The sequence below is a fragment of the Salmo trutta genome, chromosome 12 (genome assembly GCF_901001165.1).
Source record: "Salmo trutta chromosome 12, fSalTru1.1, whole genome shotgun sequence".
Lineage (NCBI taxonomy): Eukaryota > Metazoa > Chordata > Actinopteri > Salmoniformes > Salmonidae > Salmo > Salmo trutta.
The window spans coordinates 36,897,033-36,911,707 of record NC_042968.1 but is presented as its reverse complement, the minus strand read 5'-3'; the positions used below and the strand labels follow the sequence as shown (position 1 = coordinate 36,911,707).

General features: G+C 49.8%; 1 protein-coding gene across 3 annotated transcripts in view; it reads left to right on the top strand.

Moving 5' to 3' along the window:
• The window catches only part of LOC115203477 (UPF0606 protein KIAA1549L), a 148,075-nt gene that overhangs the window by 93,773 nt on the left and 39,627 nt on the right, over positions 1 to 14,675 (top strand). For all 3 annotated transcript variants that reach the window (XM_029768170.1, XM_029768172.1, XM_029768171.1), the window contains 2 exons: positions 2,830 to 2,981; positions 4,159 to 4,330. In XM_029768170.1, the coding sequence (XP_029624030.1) occupies positions 2,830 to 2,981; positions 4,159 to 4,330 (324 nt within the window). The remainder of the gene's footprint in view (positions 1 to 2,829; positions 2,982 to 4,158; positions 4,331 to 14,675) is intronic.

Sequence of the window (14,675 nt, the reverse complement as noted above, 5' to 3'; positions counted from 1 at the left end):
GAATCAGGTCTGGGCTGGGTAGATGTGTAGATGAATCAGGTCTGGGCTGTGTAGATGAATCAGGTCTGGGCTGTGTAGATGTGTAGATGAATCAGGTCTGGGCTGTGTAGATGAATCAGGTCTGGGCTGTGTAGATGAATCAGGTCTGTGCTGTGTAGATGTGAAGATGAATCAGGTCTGGGCTGTGTAGATGAATCAGGTCTGGGCTGTGTAGATGTGAAGATGAATCCGGTCTGGGCTGTGTAGATGAATCAGGTCTGGTCTGGGTAGATGTGTAGATGAATCAGGTCTGGGCTGTGTAGATGAATCAGGTCTGGGCTGTGTAGATGTGTAGATGAATCAGGTCTGGGCTGTGTAGATGAATCAGGTCTGGGCTGTGTAGATGAATCAGGTCTGGGCTGTGTCGATGTGAAGATGAAGCAGGTCTGAGCTGTGTAGATGTGAAGATGAATCAGGTCAGGTCTGGGCTGTGCAGATGTGAAGATGAATCAGATCAGGTCTGACCTGTGTAGATGTGAAGATGAATCAGATCAGGTCTGAGCTGTGTAGATGTGAAGATGAATCAGATCAGGTCTGAGCTGTGTAGATGTGAAGATGAATCAGATCAGGTCTGAGCTGTGTAGATGTGTAGATGAATAAGGTCTGAGCTGTGTAGATGAATCAGGTCTGGGATGTGTAGATGAATCAGGTCTGAGCTGTGTAGATGAATCAGGTCTGGGCTGTGTAGATGAATCAGGTCTGTGCTGTATAGATGTGAAGATGAATCAGGTCTGGGCTGTGTAGATGAATCAGGTCTGGGCTGGGTAGATGTGTAGATGAATCAGGTCTGGGCTGTGTAGATGTGTAGATGAATCAGGTCTGGGCTGTGTAGATGAATCAGGTCTGGGCTGTGTCGATGTGAAGATGAATCAGGTCTGGGCTGTGTAGATGAATCCGGTCTGGGCTGTGTAGATGAATCAGGTCTGGGCTGTGTCGATGTGTAGATGAATCAGGTCTGGGCTGTGTAGATGAATCCGGTCTGGGCTGTGTAGATGAATCAGGTCTGGGCTGTGTCGATGTGTAGATGAATCAGGTCTGGGCTGTGTAGATGTGTAGATGAATCAGGTCTGGGCTGTGTAGATGTGTAGATGAATCAGGTCTGGGCTGTGTAGGTGAATCAGGTCTGGGCTGTGTCGATGTGTAGATGAATCAGGTCTGGGCTGTGTAGATGAATCAGGTCTGGGCTGTGTAGATGAATCAGATCAGGTCTGTGCTGTGTAGATGTGAAGATGAATCAGATCAGGTCTGTGCTGTGTAGATAAATCAGGTCTGGGCTGTGTATATGAATCAGATCAGGTCTGTGCTGTGTAGATGTGAAGATGAATCAGATCAGGTTAGATCAGATTAGATAAGCATAGATGAGTGTGTGTTTAGAAAAGCGTAGTGTGTGGTTGTGTACGAGCTCGTGTGTGTGTAGATGTGTAGCCTCTTCTCTTTTTATAGAGGGAATTATCTGTGTGATGGTATTTTGCATGTCTTACCGTCTCTCTGGGAAGAAAGAGAGAGGAGAGAGAGGCAGGGCCGGACCAAGTTCAGTTGACACATAATATTATTTACTGTTAGAGATAAATAATCTGGAGTACTGCCTTTACTAACATCTCTCTTTCTCTCCCTTCCTTCCTCATCCTTCTCTTTCCCCTCCTTCATTCTCTCTCTCAATTGGATTAAATGATCTCACTCAATCACTTCCTCTGCCCTCTGACCTCCTCATTACCCTCTGTCTCACTCTCCCTTTCTCTGTCTCACTCTCCCTTTCTCTGTCTCACTCTCACTCTCTCTGTCTCACTCTCACTCTCTCTGTCTCACTCTCACTCTCTCTGTCTCACTCTCCCTCTCTCTGTCTCACTCTCCCTCTCTCTGTCTCACTCTCACTCTCTCTGTCTCACTCTCCCGCTCTCTGTCTCACTCTCCCCCTCTCTGTCTCACTCTCACTCACTCTCTCTGTCTCACTCTCCCTTTCTCTGTCTCACTCTCACTCTCTCTGTCTCACTCTCTCTGTCTCACTCTCACTCTCTGTCTCACTCTCCCTCTCTCTGTCTCACTCTCACTCTCTCTGTCTCACTCTCACTCTCTCTGTCTCACCCTCACTCTCTCTGTCTCACTCTCACTCTCTCTGTCTCCCTCTCTCTGTCTCACTCTCCCTCTCTCTGTCTCACTCTCTCTGTCTCACTCTCCCTCTCTCTGTCTCACTCTCACTCTCTCTGTCTCACCCTCACTCTCTCTGTCTCACTCTCACTCTCTCTGTCTCACTCTCCCTCTCTCTGTCTCACTCTCCCTCTCTCTGTCTCACTCTCTCTGTCTCACCCTCACTCTCCCTTTCTCTCTCTCACTCTCTCTGTCTCCCTCTCTCTGTCACTCTCACTCTCTCTGTCTCTCTGTCTCACTCTCACTCTCTCTGTCTCACACTCACTCTCTCTGTCTCACTCTCTCTGTCTCACTCTCACTCTCTCTGTCTCACTCTCCCTCTCTCTGTCACTCTCACTCTCTCTGTCTCACTCTCACTCTCTCTGTCTCACTCTCTGTCTCACTCTCACTCTCTCTGTCTCACTCTCACTCTCTCTGTCTCACTCTCACTCTCTCTGTCTCACTCTCACTCTCTCTGTCTCACTCTCACTCTCTCTGTCTCACTCTCTCTGTCTCACTCTCACTCTCTCTGTCTCACTGTCACTCTCTCTGTCTCACTCTCTCTGTCTCACTCTCTCTGTCTCACTCTCACTCTCTCTCTCTCACTCTCTCTGTCTCACTCTCCCTCCTCTCTCCTCTCTCTCCCCACTTCCCCTCTCCCTGCAGTCATCCTGGATGTGGATAACTCATCTCTGGAGAGCCAGTACCAGAGCTTTGCCAGTCTCATGGAGCAGCGCCTGGCTGAGCTGTTTGTGGTTGCTCGCCAGCAGGGCACTCGCTTCAGGAGAGCCACCACTGTGGACAGCTACACTGTCCAGGTAGGGAGCAGAGCTGGCACTGTAACCCAGGCAGGTTGGCCTCTACTTGGGATTGACTAAGTCTGGCCTGGAGGTCTGCTCTGGAGGCCCTTGACAGACCTGGTTCTGAGACAGTGTGGCCACTCCTGACAGGTTTATTGTCAACTTCCCCAGTGTGGATGTCCTTATGTTCTTAACTGGCTGTCTCAGGTTGATGTGCTTGTATGTGTGTTGAGTAGTGAAGCTAATGAATTGAATACTAATGACGACTTGTTTCCTAAACAAAGCATCTATATTTCATAGTGATGAAAACTAAAACACACGTGTGTGGACGTTTACACACAGTCACACATGCAGACACGTACACACACACACAACTTAATTAGAGGGATTTCCAGCTTGTTATAGAAGTTAAATATATTAAAGGTAAAGATGCTGATGGTATTTATGCAATTCATTTCAATAATGATTACTGTGTTAACCACATGTTTTTTACCCATTAGTCATTGTGTTATCTGTATTGTTTTATAAAGAACTACTGTATGAAGTAAACGTGCTGTAAGAAGATCTATGACCCCTTCATGTCCGTAGGTGGCATCTATGACCCCTTCATGTCCGTAGGTGGCATCTATGACCCCTTCATGTCCGTAGGTGGCATCTATGACCCCTTCATGTCCGTAGGTGGCATCTATGACCCCTTCATGTCCGTAGGTGGCATCTATGACCCCTTCATGTCCGTAGGTGGCATCTATGACCCCTTCATGTCCGTAGGTGGCATCTATGACCCCTTCATGTCCGTAGGTGGCATCTATGACCCCTTCATGTCCGTAGGTGGCATCTATGACCCCTTCATGTCCGTAGGTGGCATCTATGACCCCTTCATGTCCGTAGGTGGCATCTATGACCCCTTCATGTCCGTAGGTGGCATCTATGACCCCTTCATGTCCGTAGGTGGCATCTATGACCCCTTCATGTCCGTAGGTGGCATCTATGACCCCTTCATGTCCGTAGGTGGCATCTATGACCCCTTCATGTCCGTAGGTGGCATCTATGACCCCTTCATGTCCGTAGGTGGCATCTATGACCCCTTCATGTCCGTAGGTGGCATTGGCAGTGCACCGTATCATTCTTTCCTGGAAGTACAGGTAGGCACTTCAATCTGAGTATACTTGTTTTAACCCTTCCTATATCCACTCAGATGGTGAGTATCCGTCGAGTGATGGGTCAGAAGAATCCAGCAGAGATGACCTACTACGTTCAGCTGAACGGTCTTCCGTTACTGGGCACGTCAGCCGCCAAGTTCCTGAACACGCTGGACTCTCAGACCATGGCCCTCACACTGGGTTACTTCGTTCAGCTGCAGGCTGAACGTACGTATACCTCCTCTTGGATGGATGGGTGGGTGGGTGGGTGTGTAGGTTGTTGGGTGGGTTGGTGGATGGATGGATGGATGGATGGGTGGGTGTGTAGGTTGTTGGGTGGGTTGGTGGATGGATGGATGGGTGGGTGTGTAGGTTGTTGGGTGGGTTGGTGGATGGATGGATGGATGGATGGGTGGGTGGGTGGGTGGGTGGGTGGGTGTGTAGGTTGTTGGGTGGGTTGGTGGATGGATGGATGGATGGGTGGGTGTGTAGGTGGGTTGGTGGATGGATGGATGGATGGATGGGTGTGTAGGTGGTTGGGTGGGTTGGTGGATGGATGGATGGATGGATGGGTGGGTGTGTGTGTAGGTGGTTGGGTGGGTTGGTGGATGGATGGATGGGTGGGTGGGTGTGTAGGTGGTTGGGTGGGTTGGTGGATGGATGGATGGATGGGTGTGTAGGTTGTTGGGTGGGTTGGTGGATGGATGGATGGATGGGTGGGTGTGTAGGTTGTTGGGTGGATGGATGGATGGATGGCTGGATGGGTGGGTGTGTAGGTTGTTGGGTGGGTTGGTGGATGGATGGATGGTTGGGTGGGTGGGTGGGTGGGTGTGTAGGTTGTTGGGTGGGTTGGTGGATGGATGGATGGATGGATGGGTGGGTGGGTGGGTGTGTAGGTTGTTGGGTGGGTTGGTGGATGGATGGATGGATGGATGGGTGGATGGGTGGGTGGGTGTGTAGGTTGTTGGGTGGGTTGGTGGATGGGGATGGAGAGAGAGAGAGAAGAAACTCAAGCTATACACAGAGAGAGACCCAACCAAATCAAGAGAAAAGAAAAACAGAATTACTTCACACATTGGAAAGAATTAACAAGAAAACTGAGCAAACTAGAATGCTATTTGGCCCTAAACAGAGAGTACACAGTGGCAGAATACCTGACCCAAATTTAAGGAAAACATTGACTATGTACAGACTCAGTGAGCACAGCCTTGCTATTGAGAAAGCCCGCCATAGGCAGACATGGCTCTCAAGAGAAGACAGGCTATGTGCACACTGCCCACAGAATGAGGTGGAAACTGAGCTGCACTTCCTAACCTCCTGCCATATGTATGACCATATTAGAGACACATATTTCCCTCAGATTACACAGATCCACAAAGAATTTGAAAAACAAATCCAATTTTGATAAACTCTCATATCTACTGGGTGAAATACCACAGTGTGCCACAGTGTACCACAGAAATACCACATATGGTTATTTTGACCCTTGATTATTGTTGTACTATTGTCCCATTGACAATATTGATTATTATTATTTGAATTATGTTCATATTGTAAATCTCCAAAGTAAGCTTTGGCAATATGCACATTGTTATGTCATGCCAATAAAGCAAATTGAGTTGAGAGAGAGAGAGAGGTAGAGAGAGAGAGCAAAGAAAATACTGTTTAATAGAGAAGGGTCTTTAGAATTCTGTTGAGAGAATATGTGAGTGTGTGAGAAAGGGGGAAAGAGAGGTAGAGAGGGGGAAAGAGAGGTAGAGAGGGGGAAAGAGAGGGAGAGAGGGGGAAGAGAGGTAGAGAGGGGGGAAGAGAGGGAGAGAGGGGGGAAGAGAGGAGGAGAGAGAGGGGGGGAAGAGAGGTAGAGAGGGGGGAAGAGAGGTAGAGAGGGGGGAAGAGAGGGAGAGAGGGGGGAAGAGAGGTAGAGAGGGGGGGAAGAGAGGTAGAGAGGGGGGAAGAGAGGGAGAGAGGGGGGAAGAGAGGGAGAGAGGGGGGAAAGAGAGGTAGAGAGGGGGAAGAGAGGTAGAGAGGGGGGAAGAGAGGGAGAGAGGGGGGAAGAGAGGGAGAGAGGGGGGAAGAGAGGGAGAGAGGGGGGAAGAGAGGTAGAGAGGGGGGAAGAGAGGTAGAGAGGGGGGAAGAGAGGGAGAGAGGGGGGAAGAGAGGGAGAGAGGGGGGGAAGAGAGGTAGAGAGGGGGGAAGAGAGGGAGAGAGGGGGGAAGAGAGGGAGAGAGGGGGGAAGAGAGGGAGAGAAGGGGAGGAGGGGAGGGAGACAGAGGGGAGAGAGGGGGAAGAGAGAGGGGAATTGGAGAAGGGAGAGAGTGGGGGAAGAGAGAGAGAGGTGGAAGAGAGGGAGAAATGTTCCAGCTGAGAGAGAGAAAGGTACACACAATCTTCTCATAATCTCACAGATCAGCTCCAGGCAGAACACTGTTTGAGCTGCACTACACTCTCACTGTGAACACACACACACCACAGGGGAGGAGGGAGGGAGGGGCGTAGAGAGACAGAGATTGCATTTCTGAATGTGTGTCAAATCAAATCAAGAATGTGTGTGTGTGTGCGTGCGTCCTCTTCTGTGCATATCCTTATAAAGTTCCTCAGTACTCTGTTTTCTGTGTACTAACAGGCTAAGATCTGTCAGAGCTGTATGTCTCTGTGTCAGAGTGGGTGAGGTCTGTCTGTCAGAGCTGTATGTCTCTGTTTCAGAGTGGGTGAGGTCTGTCAGAGCTGTATGTCTCTGTGTCAGAGTGGGTGAGGTCTGTCTGAGCTGTATGTCTCTGTGTCAGAGTGGGTGAGGTCTGTCTGTCAGAGCTGTATGTCTCTGTGTCAGAGTGGGTGAGGTCTGTCAGAGCTGTATGTCTCTGTGTCAGAGTGGGTGAGGTCTGTCAGAGCTGTATGTCTCTGTGTCAGAGTGGGTGAGGTCTGTCTGTCAGAGCTGTATGTCTCTGTGTCAGAGTGGGTGAGGTCTGTCTGAGCTGTATGTCTCTGTGTCAGAGTGGGTGAGGTCTGTCTGTCAGAGCTGTATGTCTCTGTGTCAGAGTGGGTGAGGTCTGTCAGAGCTGTATGTCTCTGTGTCAGAGTGGGTGAGGTCTGTCAGAGCTGTATGTCTCTGTGTCAGAGTGGGTGAGGTCTGTCTGTCAGAGCTGTATGTCTCTGTGTCAGAGTGGGTGAGGTCTGTCTGTCAGAGCTGTATGTCTCTGTGTCAGAGTGGGTGAGGTCTGTCAGAGCTGTGTGTCTCTGTGTCAGAGTGGGTGAGGTCCGTCAGAGCTGTATGTCTCTGTGTCAGAGTGGCTGAGGTCTGTCTTTCAGAGCTGTATGTCTCTGTGTCAGAGTGGGTGAGGTCTGTCCGAGCTGTATGTCTCTGTGTCAGAGTGGATAAGGTATGTCAGAGCTGTATGTCTCTGTGTCAGAGTGGGTGAGGTCTGTCAGAGCTGTATGTCTCTGTGTCAGAGTGGGTGAGGTCTGTCAGAGCTGTATGTCTCTGTGTCAGAGTGGGTGAGGTCTGTTAGAGCTGTATGTCTCTGTGTCAAAGTGGGTGAGGTCTATCTGTCAGAGCTGTATGTCTCTGTGTCAAAGTGGGTGAGGTCTATCTGTCAGAGCTGTATGTCTCTGTGTCAGAGTGGGTGAGGTCTGTCAGAGCTGTATGTCTCCGTGTCAGAGTGGGTGAGGTCTGTCAGAGCTGTATGTCTCTGTGTCAGAGTGGGTAAGGTCTGTCAGAGCTGTATGTCTCTGTGTCAAAGTGGGCGAGGTCTGTCAGAGCTGTATGTCTCTGTGTCAGAGTGGGCGAGGTCTGTCAGAGCTGTATGTCTCTGTGTCAGAGTGGGTGAGGTCTGTCAGAGCTGTATGTCTCTGTGTCAGAGTGGGTGAGGTCTGTCTGTCAGAGCTGTATGTCTCTGTATCAGAGTGGGTGAGGTCTGTCTGTCAGAGCTGTATGTCTCTGTGTCAGAGTGGGTGAGGTCTGTCAGAGCTGTGTGTCTCTGTGTCAAAGTGGGTGAGGTCTGTCTGTCAGAGCTGTATGTCTCTGTGTCAGAGTGGGTGAGGTCAGTCAGAGCTGTGTGTCTCTGTGTCAGAGTGGGTGAGGTCCGTCAGAGCTGTATGTCTCTGTGTCAGAGTGGCTGAGGTCTGTCTTTCAGAGCTGTATGTCTCTGTGTCAGAGTGGGTGAGGTCTGTCCGAGCTGTATGTCTCTGTGTCAGAGTGGATAAGGTCTGTCAGAGCTGTATGTCTCTGTGTCAGAGTGGGTGAGGTCTGTCAGAGCTGTATGTCTCTGTGTCAGAGTGGGTAAGGTCTGTCAGAGCTGTATGTCTCTGTGTCAGAGTGGGTGAGGTCTGTTAGAGCTGTATGTCTCTGTGTCAGAGTGGGTGAGGTCTATCTGTCAGAGCTGTATGTCTCTGTGTCAGAGTGGGTGAGGTCTGTCAGAGCTGTATGTCTCTGTGTCAGAGTGGGTGAGGTCTGTCAGAGCTATATGTCTCTGTGTCAGAGTGGGTGAGGTCTGTCTGTCAGAGCTGTATGTCTCTGTGTCAGAGTGGGAAGGTCTGTCTGTCAGAGTTGTATGTCTCTGTGTCAGAGTGGGTGAGGTCTGTCAGAGCTGTATGTCTCTGTGTCAGAGTGGGTGAGGTCTGTCTGTCTGAGCTGTATGTCTCTGTGTCAGAGTGGGTAAGGTCTGTCAGAGCTGTATGTCTCTGTGTCAGAGTGGGTGAGGTCTGTTAGAGCTGTATGTCTCTGTGTCAGAGTGGGTGAGGTCTATCTGTCAGAGCTGTATGTCTCTGTGTCAGAGTGGGTGAGGTCTGTCAGAGCTGTATGTCTCTGTGTCAGAGTGGGTGAGGTCTGTCAGAGCTATATGTCTCTGTGTCAGAGTGGGTGAGGTCTGTCTGTCAGAGCTGTATGTCTCTGTGTCAGAGTGGGAAGGTCTGTCTGTCAGAGTTGTATGTCTCTGTGTCAGAGTGGGTGAGGTCTGTCAGAGCTGTATGTCTCTGTGTCAGAGTGGGTGAGGTCTGTCTGTCTGAGCTGTATGTCTCTGTGTCAGAGTGGGTAAGGTCTGTCAGAGCTGTACGTCTCTGTGTCAGAGTGGGTGAGGTCTGTCTGGCAGAGCTGTATGTCTCTGTGTCAGAGTGGGTGATGTCTGTCAGAGCTATATGTCTCTGTGTCAGAGTGGGTGAGGTCTGTCTGTCAGAGCTGTATGTCTCTGTGTCAGAGTGGGTGAGGTCTGTCAGAGCTGTATGTCTCTGTGTCAGAGTGGGTGAGGTCTGTCAGAGCTATATGTCTCTGTGTCAGAGTGGGTGAGGTCTGTCAGAGATGTATGTCTCTGTGTCAGAGTGGGTGTACAGTACAGGACATACTATCTCTGTGTCAGAGTGGGTGTACAGTACAGGACGTACTATCTCTGTGTCAGAGTGGGTGTACAGTACAGGACATACTATCTCTGTGTCAGAGTGGGTGTACAGTACAGGACATACTGTCTCTGTGTCAGAGTGGGTGAGGTCTGTCAGAGCTGTATGTCTCTGTGTCAGAGTGGGTGAGGTCTGTCAGAGCTATATGTCTCTGTGTCAGAGTGGGTGAGGTCTGTCTGTCAGAGCTGTATGTCTCTGTGTCAGAGTGGGAAGGTCTGTCTGTCAGAGCTGTATGTCTCTGTGTCAGAGTTGGTGAGGTCTGTCAGAGCTGTATGTCTCTGTGTCAGAGTGGGTGAGGTCTGTCTGTCAGAGCTGTATGTCTCTGTGTCAGAGTGGGTAAGGTCTGTCAGAGCTGTACGTCTCTGTGTCAGAGTGGGTGAGGTCTGTCTTTCAGAGCTGTATGTCTCTGTGTCAGAGTGGGTGAGGTCCGTCCGAGCTGTATGTCTCTGTGTCAGAGTGGGTGAGGTCTGTCAGAGCTGTATGTTTCTGTGTCAGAGTGGGTGAGGTCTGTCAGAGCTATATGTCTCTGTGTCAGAGTGGGTGAGGTCTGTCAGAGCTGTATGTTTCTGTGTCAGAGTGGGTGAGGTCTGTCAGAGCTATATGTCTCTGTGTCAGAGTGGGTGAGGTCTGTCAGAGCTGTATGTCTCTGTGTCAGAGTGGGTGTACAGTACAGGACATACTATCTCTTTGTCAGAGTGGGTGTACAGTACAGGACGTACTATCTCTGTGTCAGAGTGGGTGTACAGTACAGGACATACTATCTCTGTGTCAGAGTGAGTGTACAGTACAGGACATACTATCTCTGTGTCAGAGTGGGTGTACAGTACAGGACATACTATCTCTGTGTCAGAGTGGGTGTACAGGACAGGACATACTATCTCTGTGTCAGAGTGGGTGTACAGTACAGGACATACTATGTCTGTGTTTAAGATGGAAAGCGTAGGTTTCAGAACAGAACAATGAAAAGCCTCAGGCATAACACTCTCATTATTACTCACATTGGGGGAGTTTCTTCTTGACAGTATTTTTAGCATATCATTTTTGTATATCTCTCACATTGCTGTGACTGCTAAAGGAAGTGAGAACAGTATGAGACGTGTCTGTAGAGGTACGGCATAATGAAGGGAGAGGATGGAGGAAGTGAGAACAGTATGAGACGTGCCTGTAGAGGTACGGCATAATGAAGGGAGAGGATGGAGGAAGTGAGAACAGTATGAGACGTGTCTGTAGAGGTACGGCATAATGAAGGGAGAGGATGGAGGAAGTGAGAACAGTATGAGACGTGCCTGTAGAGGTACGGCATAATGAAGGGAGAGGATGGAGGAAGTGAGAACAGTATGAGACGTGCCTGTAGAGGTACGGCATAATGAAGGGAGAGGATGGAGGAAGTGAGAACAGTATGAGACGTGCCTGTAGAGGTACGGCATAATGAAGGGAGAGTATGGAGGAAGTGAGAACAGTATGAGACGTGCCTGTAGAGGTACGGCATAATGAAGGGAGAGGATGGAGGAAGTGAGAACAGTATGAGACGTGCCTGTAGAGGTACGGCATAATGAAGGGAGAGGATGGAGGAAGTGAGAACAGTATGAGACGTGCCTGTAGAGGCACGGCATAATGAAGGGAGAGGATGGAGGAAGTGAGAACAGTATGAGACGTGCCTGTAGAGGTACGGCATAATGAAGGGAGAGGATGGAGGAAGTGAGAACAGTATGAGACGTGTCTGTAGAGGCACGGCATAATGAAGGGAGAGGATGGAGGAAGTGAGAACAGTATGAGACGTGTCTGTAGAGGCACGGCATAATGAAGGGAGAGGATGGAGGAAGTGAGAACAGTATGGGACGTGTCTGTAGAGGTACGGCATAATGAAGGGAGAGGATGGAGGAAGTGAGAACAGTATGAGACGTGTCTGTAGAGGTACGGCATAATGAAGGGAGAGGATGGAGGAAGTGAGAACAGTATGAGACGTGTCTGTAGAGGTACGGCATAATGAAGGGAGAGGATGGAGGAAGTGAGAACAGTATGGGACGTGTCTGTAGAGGTACGGCATAATGAAGGGAGAGGATGGAGGAAGTGAGAACAGTATGAGACGTGTCTGTAGAGGTACGGCATAATGAAGGGAGAGGATGGAGGAAGTGAGAACAGTATGAGACGTGTCTGTAGAGGTACGGCATAATGAAGGGAGAGGATGGAGGAAGTGAGAACGGTATGGGACGTGTCTGTAGAGGTACGGCATAATGAAGGGAGAGGATGGAGGAAGTGAGAACGGTATGGTACGTGTCTGTAGAGGTACGGCATAATGAAGGGAGAGGATGGAGGAAGTGAGAACGGTATGAGACGTGCCTGTAGAGGTACGGCATAATGAAGGGAGAGGATGGAGGAAGTGAGAACAGTATGAGACGTGCCTGTAGAGGCACGGCATAATGAAGGGAGAGGATGGAGGAAGTGAGAACAGTATGAGACGTGTCTGTAGAGGCACGGCATAATGAAGGGAGAGGATGGAGGAAGTGAGAACAGTATGAGACGTGTCTGTAGAGGCACGGCATAATGAAGGGAGAGGATGGAGGAAGTGAGAACAGTATGGGACGTGTCTGTAGAGGTACGGCATAATGAAGGGAGAGGATGGAGGAAGTGAGAACAGTATGAGACGTGTCTGTAGAGGTACGGCATAATGAAGGGAGAGGATGGAGGAAGTGAGAACAGTATGAGACGTGTCTGTAGAGGTACGGCATAATGAAGGGAGAGGATGGAGGAAGTGAGAACAGTATGGGACGTGTCTGTAGAGGTACGGCATAATGAAGGGAGAGGATGGAGGAAGTGAGAACAGTATGAGACGTGTCTGTAGAGGTACGGCATAATGAAGGGAGAGGATGGAGGAAGTGAGAACGGTATGAGACGTGTCTGTAGAGGTACGGCATAATGAAGGGAGAGGATGGAGGAAGTGAGAACGGTATGGGACGTGTCTGTAGAGGTACGGCATAATGAAGGGAGAGGATGGAGGAAGTGAGAACGGTATGGTACGTGTCTGTAGAGGTACGGCATAATGAAGGGAGAGGATGGAGGAAGTGAGAACGGTATGAGACGTGTCTGTAGAGGTACGGCATAATGAAGGGAGAGGATGGAGGAAGTGAGAACGGTATGAGACGTGTCTGTCGAGGTACGGCATAATGAAGGGAGAGGATGGAGGAAGTGAGAACAGTATGAGACGTGTCTGTAGAGGTACGGCATAATGAAGGGAGAGGATGGAGGAAGTGAGAACAGTATGAGACGTGTCTGTAGAGGTACGGCATAATGAAGGGAGAGGATGGAGGAGGTGAGAACAGTATGAGACGTGTCTGTAGAGGTACGGCATAATGAAGGGAGAGGATGGAGGAGGTGAGAACAGTATGAGACGTGTCTGTAGAGGTACGGCATAATGAAGGGAGAGGATGGAGGAAGTGAGAACAGTATGAGACGTGTCTGTAGAGGTACGGCATAATGAAGGGAGAGGATGGAGGAGGTGAGAACAGTATGAGACGTGTCTGTAGAGGTACGGCATAATGAAGGGAGAGGATGGAGGAGGTGAGAACAGTATGAGACGTGTCTGTAGAGGTACGGCATAATGAAGGGAGAGGATGGAGGAGGTGAGAACAGTATGAGACGTGTCTGTAGAGGTACGGCATAATGAAGGGAGAGGATGGAGGAAGTGAGAACAGTATGAGACGTGTCTGTAGAGGTACGGCATAATGAAGGGAGAGGATGGAGGAAGTGAGAACAGTATGAGACGTGTCTGTAGAGGTACGGCATAATGAAGGGAGAGGATGGAGGAAGTGAGAACAGTATGAGACGTGTCTGTAGAGGTACGGCATAATGAAGGGAGAGGATGGAGGAAGTGAGAACAGTATGAGACGTGTCTGTAGAGGTACGGCATAATGAAGGGAGAGGATGGAGGAAGTGAGAACAGTATGAGACGTGTCTGTAGAGGTACGGCATAATGAAGGGAGAGGATGGAGGAAGTGAGAACAGTATGAGACGTGCCTGTAGAGGTACGGCATAATGAAGGGAGAGGATGGAGGAAGTGAGAACAGTATGAGACGTGCCTGTAGAGGTACGGCATAATGAAGGGAGAGGATGGAGGAAGTGAGAACAGTATGAGACGTGCCTGTAGAGGTACGGCATAATGAAGGGAGAGGATGGAGGAAGTGAGAACAGTATGAGACGTGCCTGTAGAGGTACGGCATAATGAAGGGAGTGGATGGAGGAAGTGAGAACAGTATGAGACGTGCCTGTAGAGGTACGGCATAATGAAGGGAGAGGATGGAGGAAGTGAGAACAGTATGGGACGTGTCTGTAGAGGTACGGCATAATGAAGGGAGAGGATGGAGGAAGTGAGAACAGTATGGGACGTGTCTGTAGAGGTACGGCATAATGAAGGGAGAGGATGGAGGAAGTGAGAACAGTATGAGACGTGTCTGTAGAGGTACGGCATAATGAAGGGAGAGGATGGAGGAAGTGAGAACAGTATGAGACGTGTCTGTCGAGGTACGGCATAATGAAGGGAGAGGATGGAGGAAGTGAGAACAGTATGGGACGTGTCTGTAGAGGTACGGCATAATGAAGGGAGAGGATGGAGGAAGTGAGAACAGTATGAGACGTGTCTGTAGAGGTACGGCATAATGAAGGGAGAGGATGGAGGAAGTGAGAACAGTATGAGACGTGTCTGTAGAGGTACGGCATAATGAAGGGAGAGGATGGAGGAAGTGAGAACAGTATGAGACGTGTCTGTAGAGGTACGGCATAATGAAGGGAGAGGATGGAGGAAGTGAGAACAGTATGAGACGTGTCTGTAGAGGTACGGCATAATGAAGGGAGAGGATGGAGGAAGTGAGAACAGTATGAGACGTGTCTGTAGAGGTACGGCATAATGAAGGGAGAGGATGGAGGAAGTGAGAACAGTATGAGACGTGCCTGTAGAGGTACGGCATAATGAAGGGAGAGGATGGAGGAAGTGAGAACAGTATGAGACGTGTCTGTAGAGGTACGGCATAATGAAGGGAGAGGATGGAGGAAGTGAGAACAGTATGAGACGTGCCTGTAGAGGTACGGCATAATGAAGGGAGAGGATGGAGGAAGTGAGAACAGTATGAGACGTGTCTGTAGAGGTACGGCATAATGAAGGGAGAGGATGGAGGAAGTGAGAACAGTATGAGAC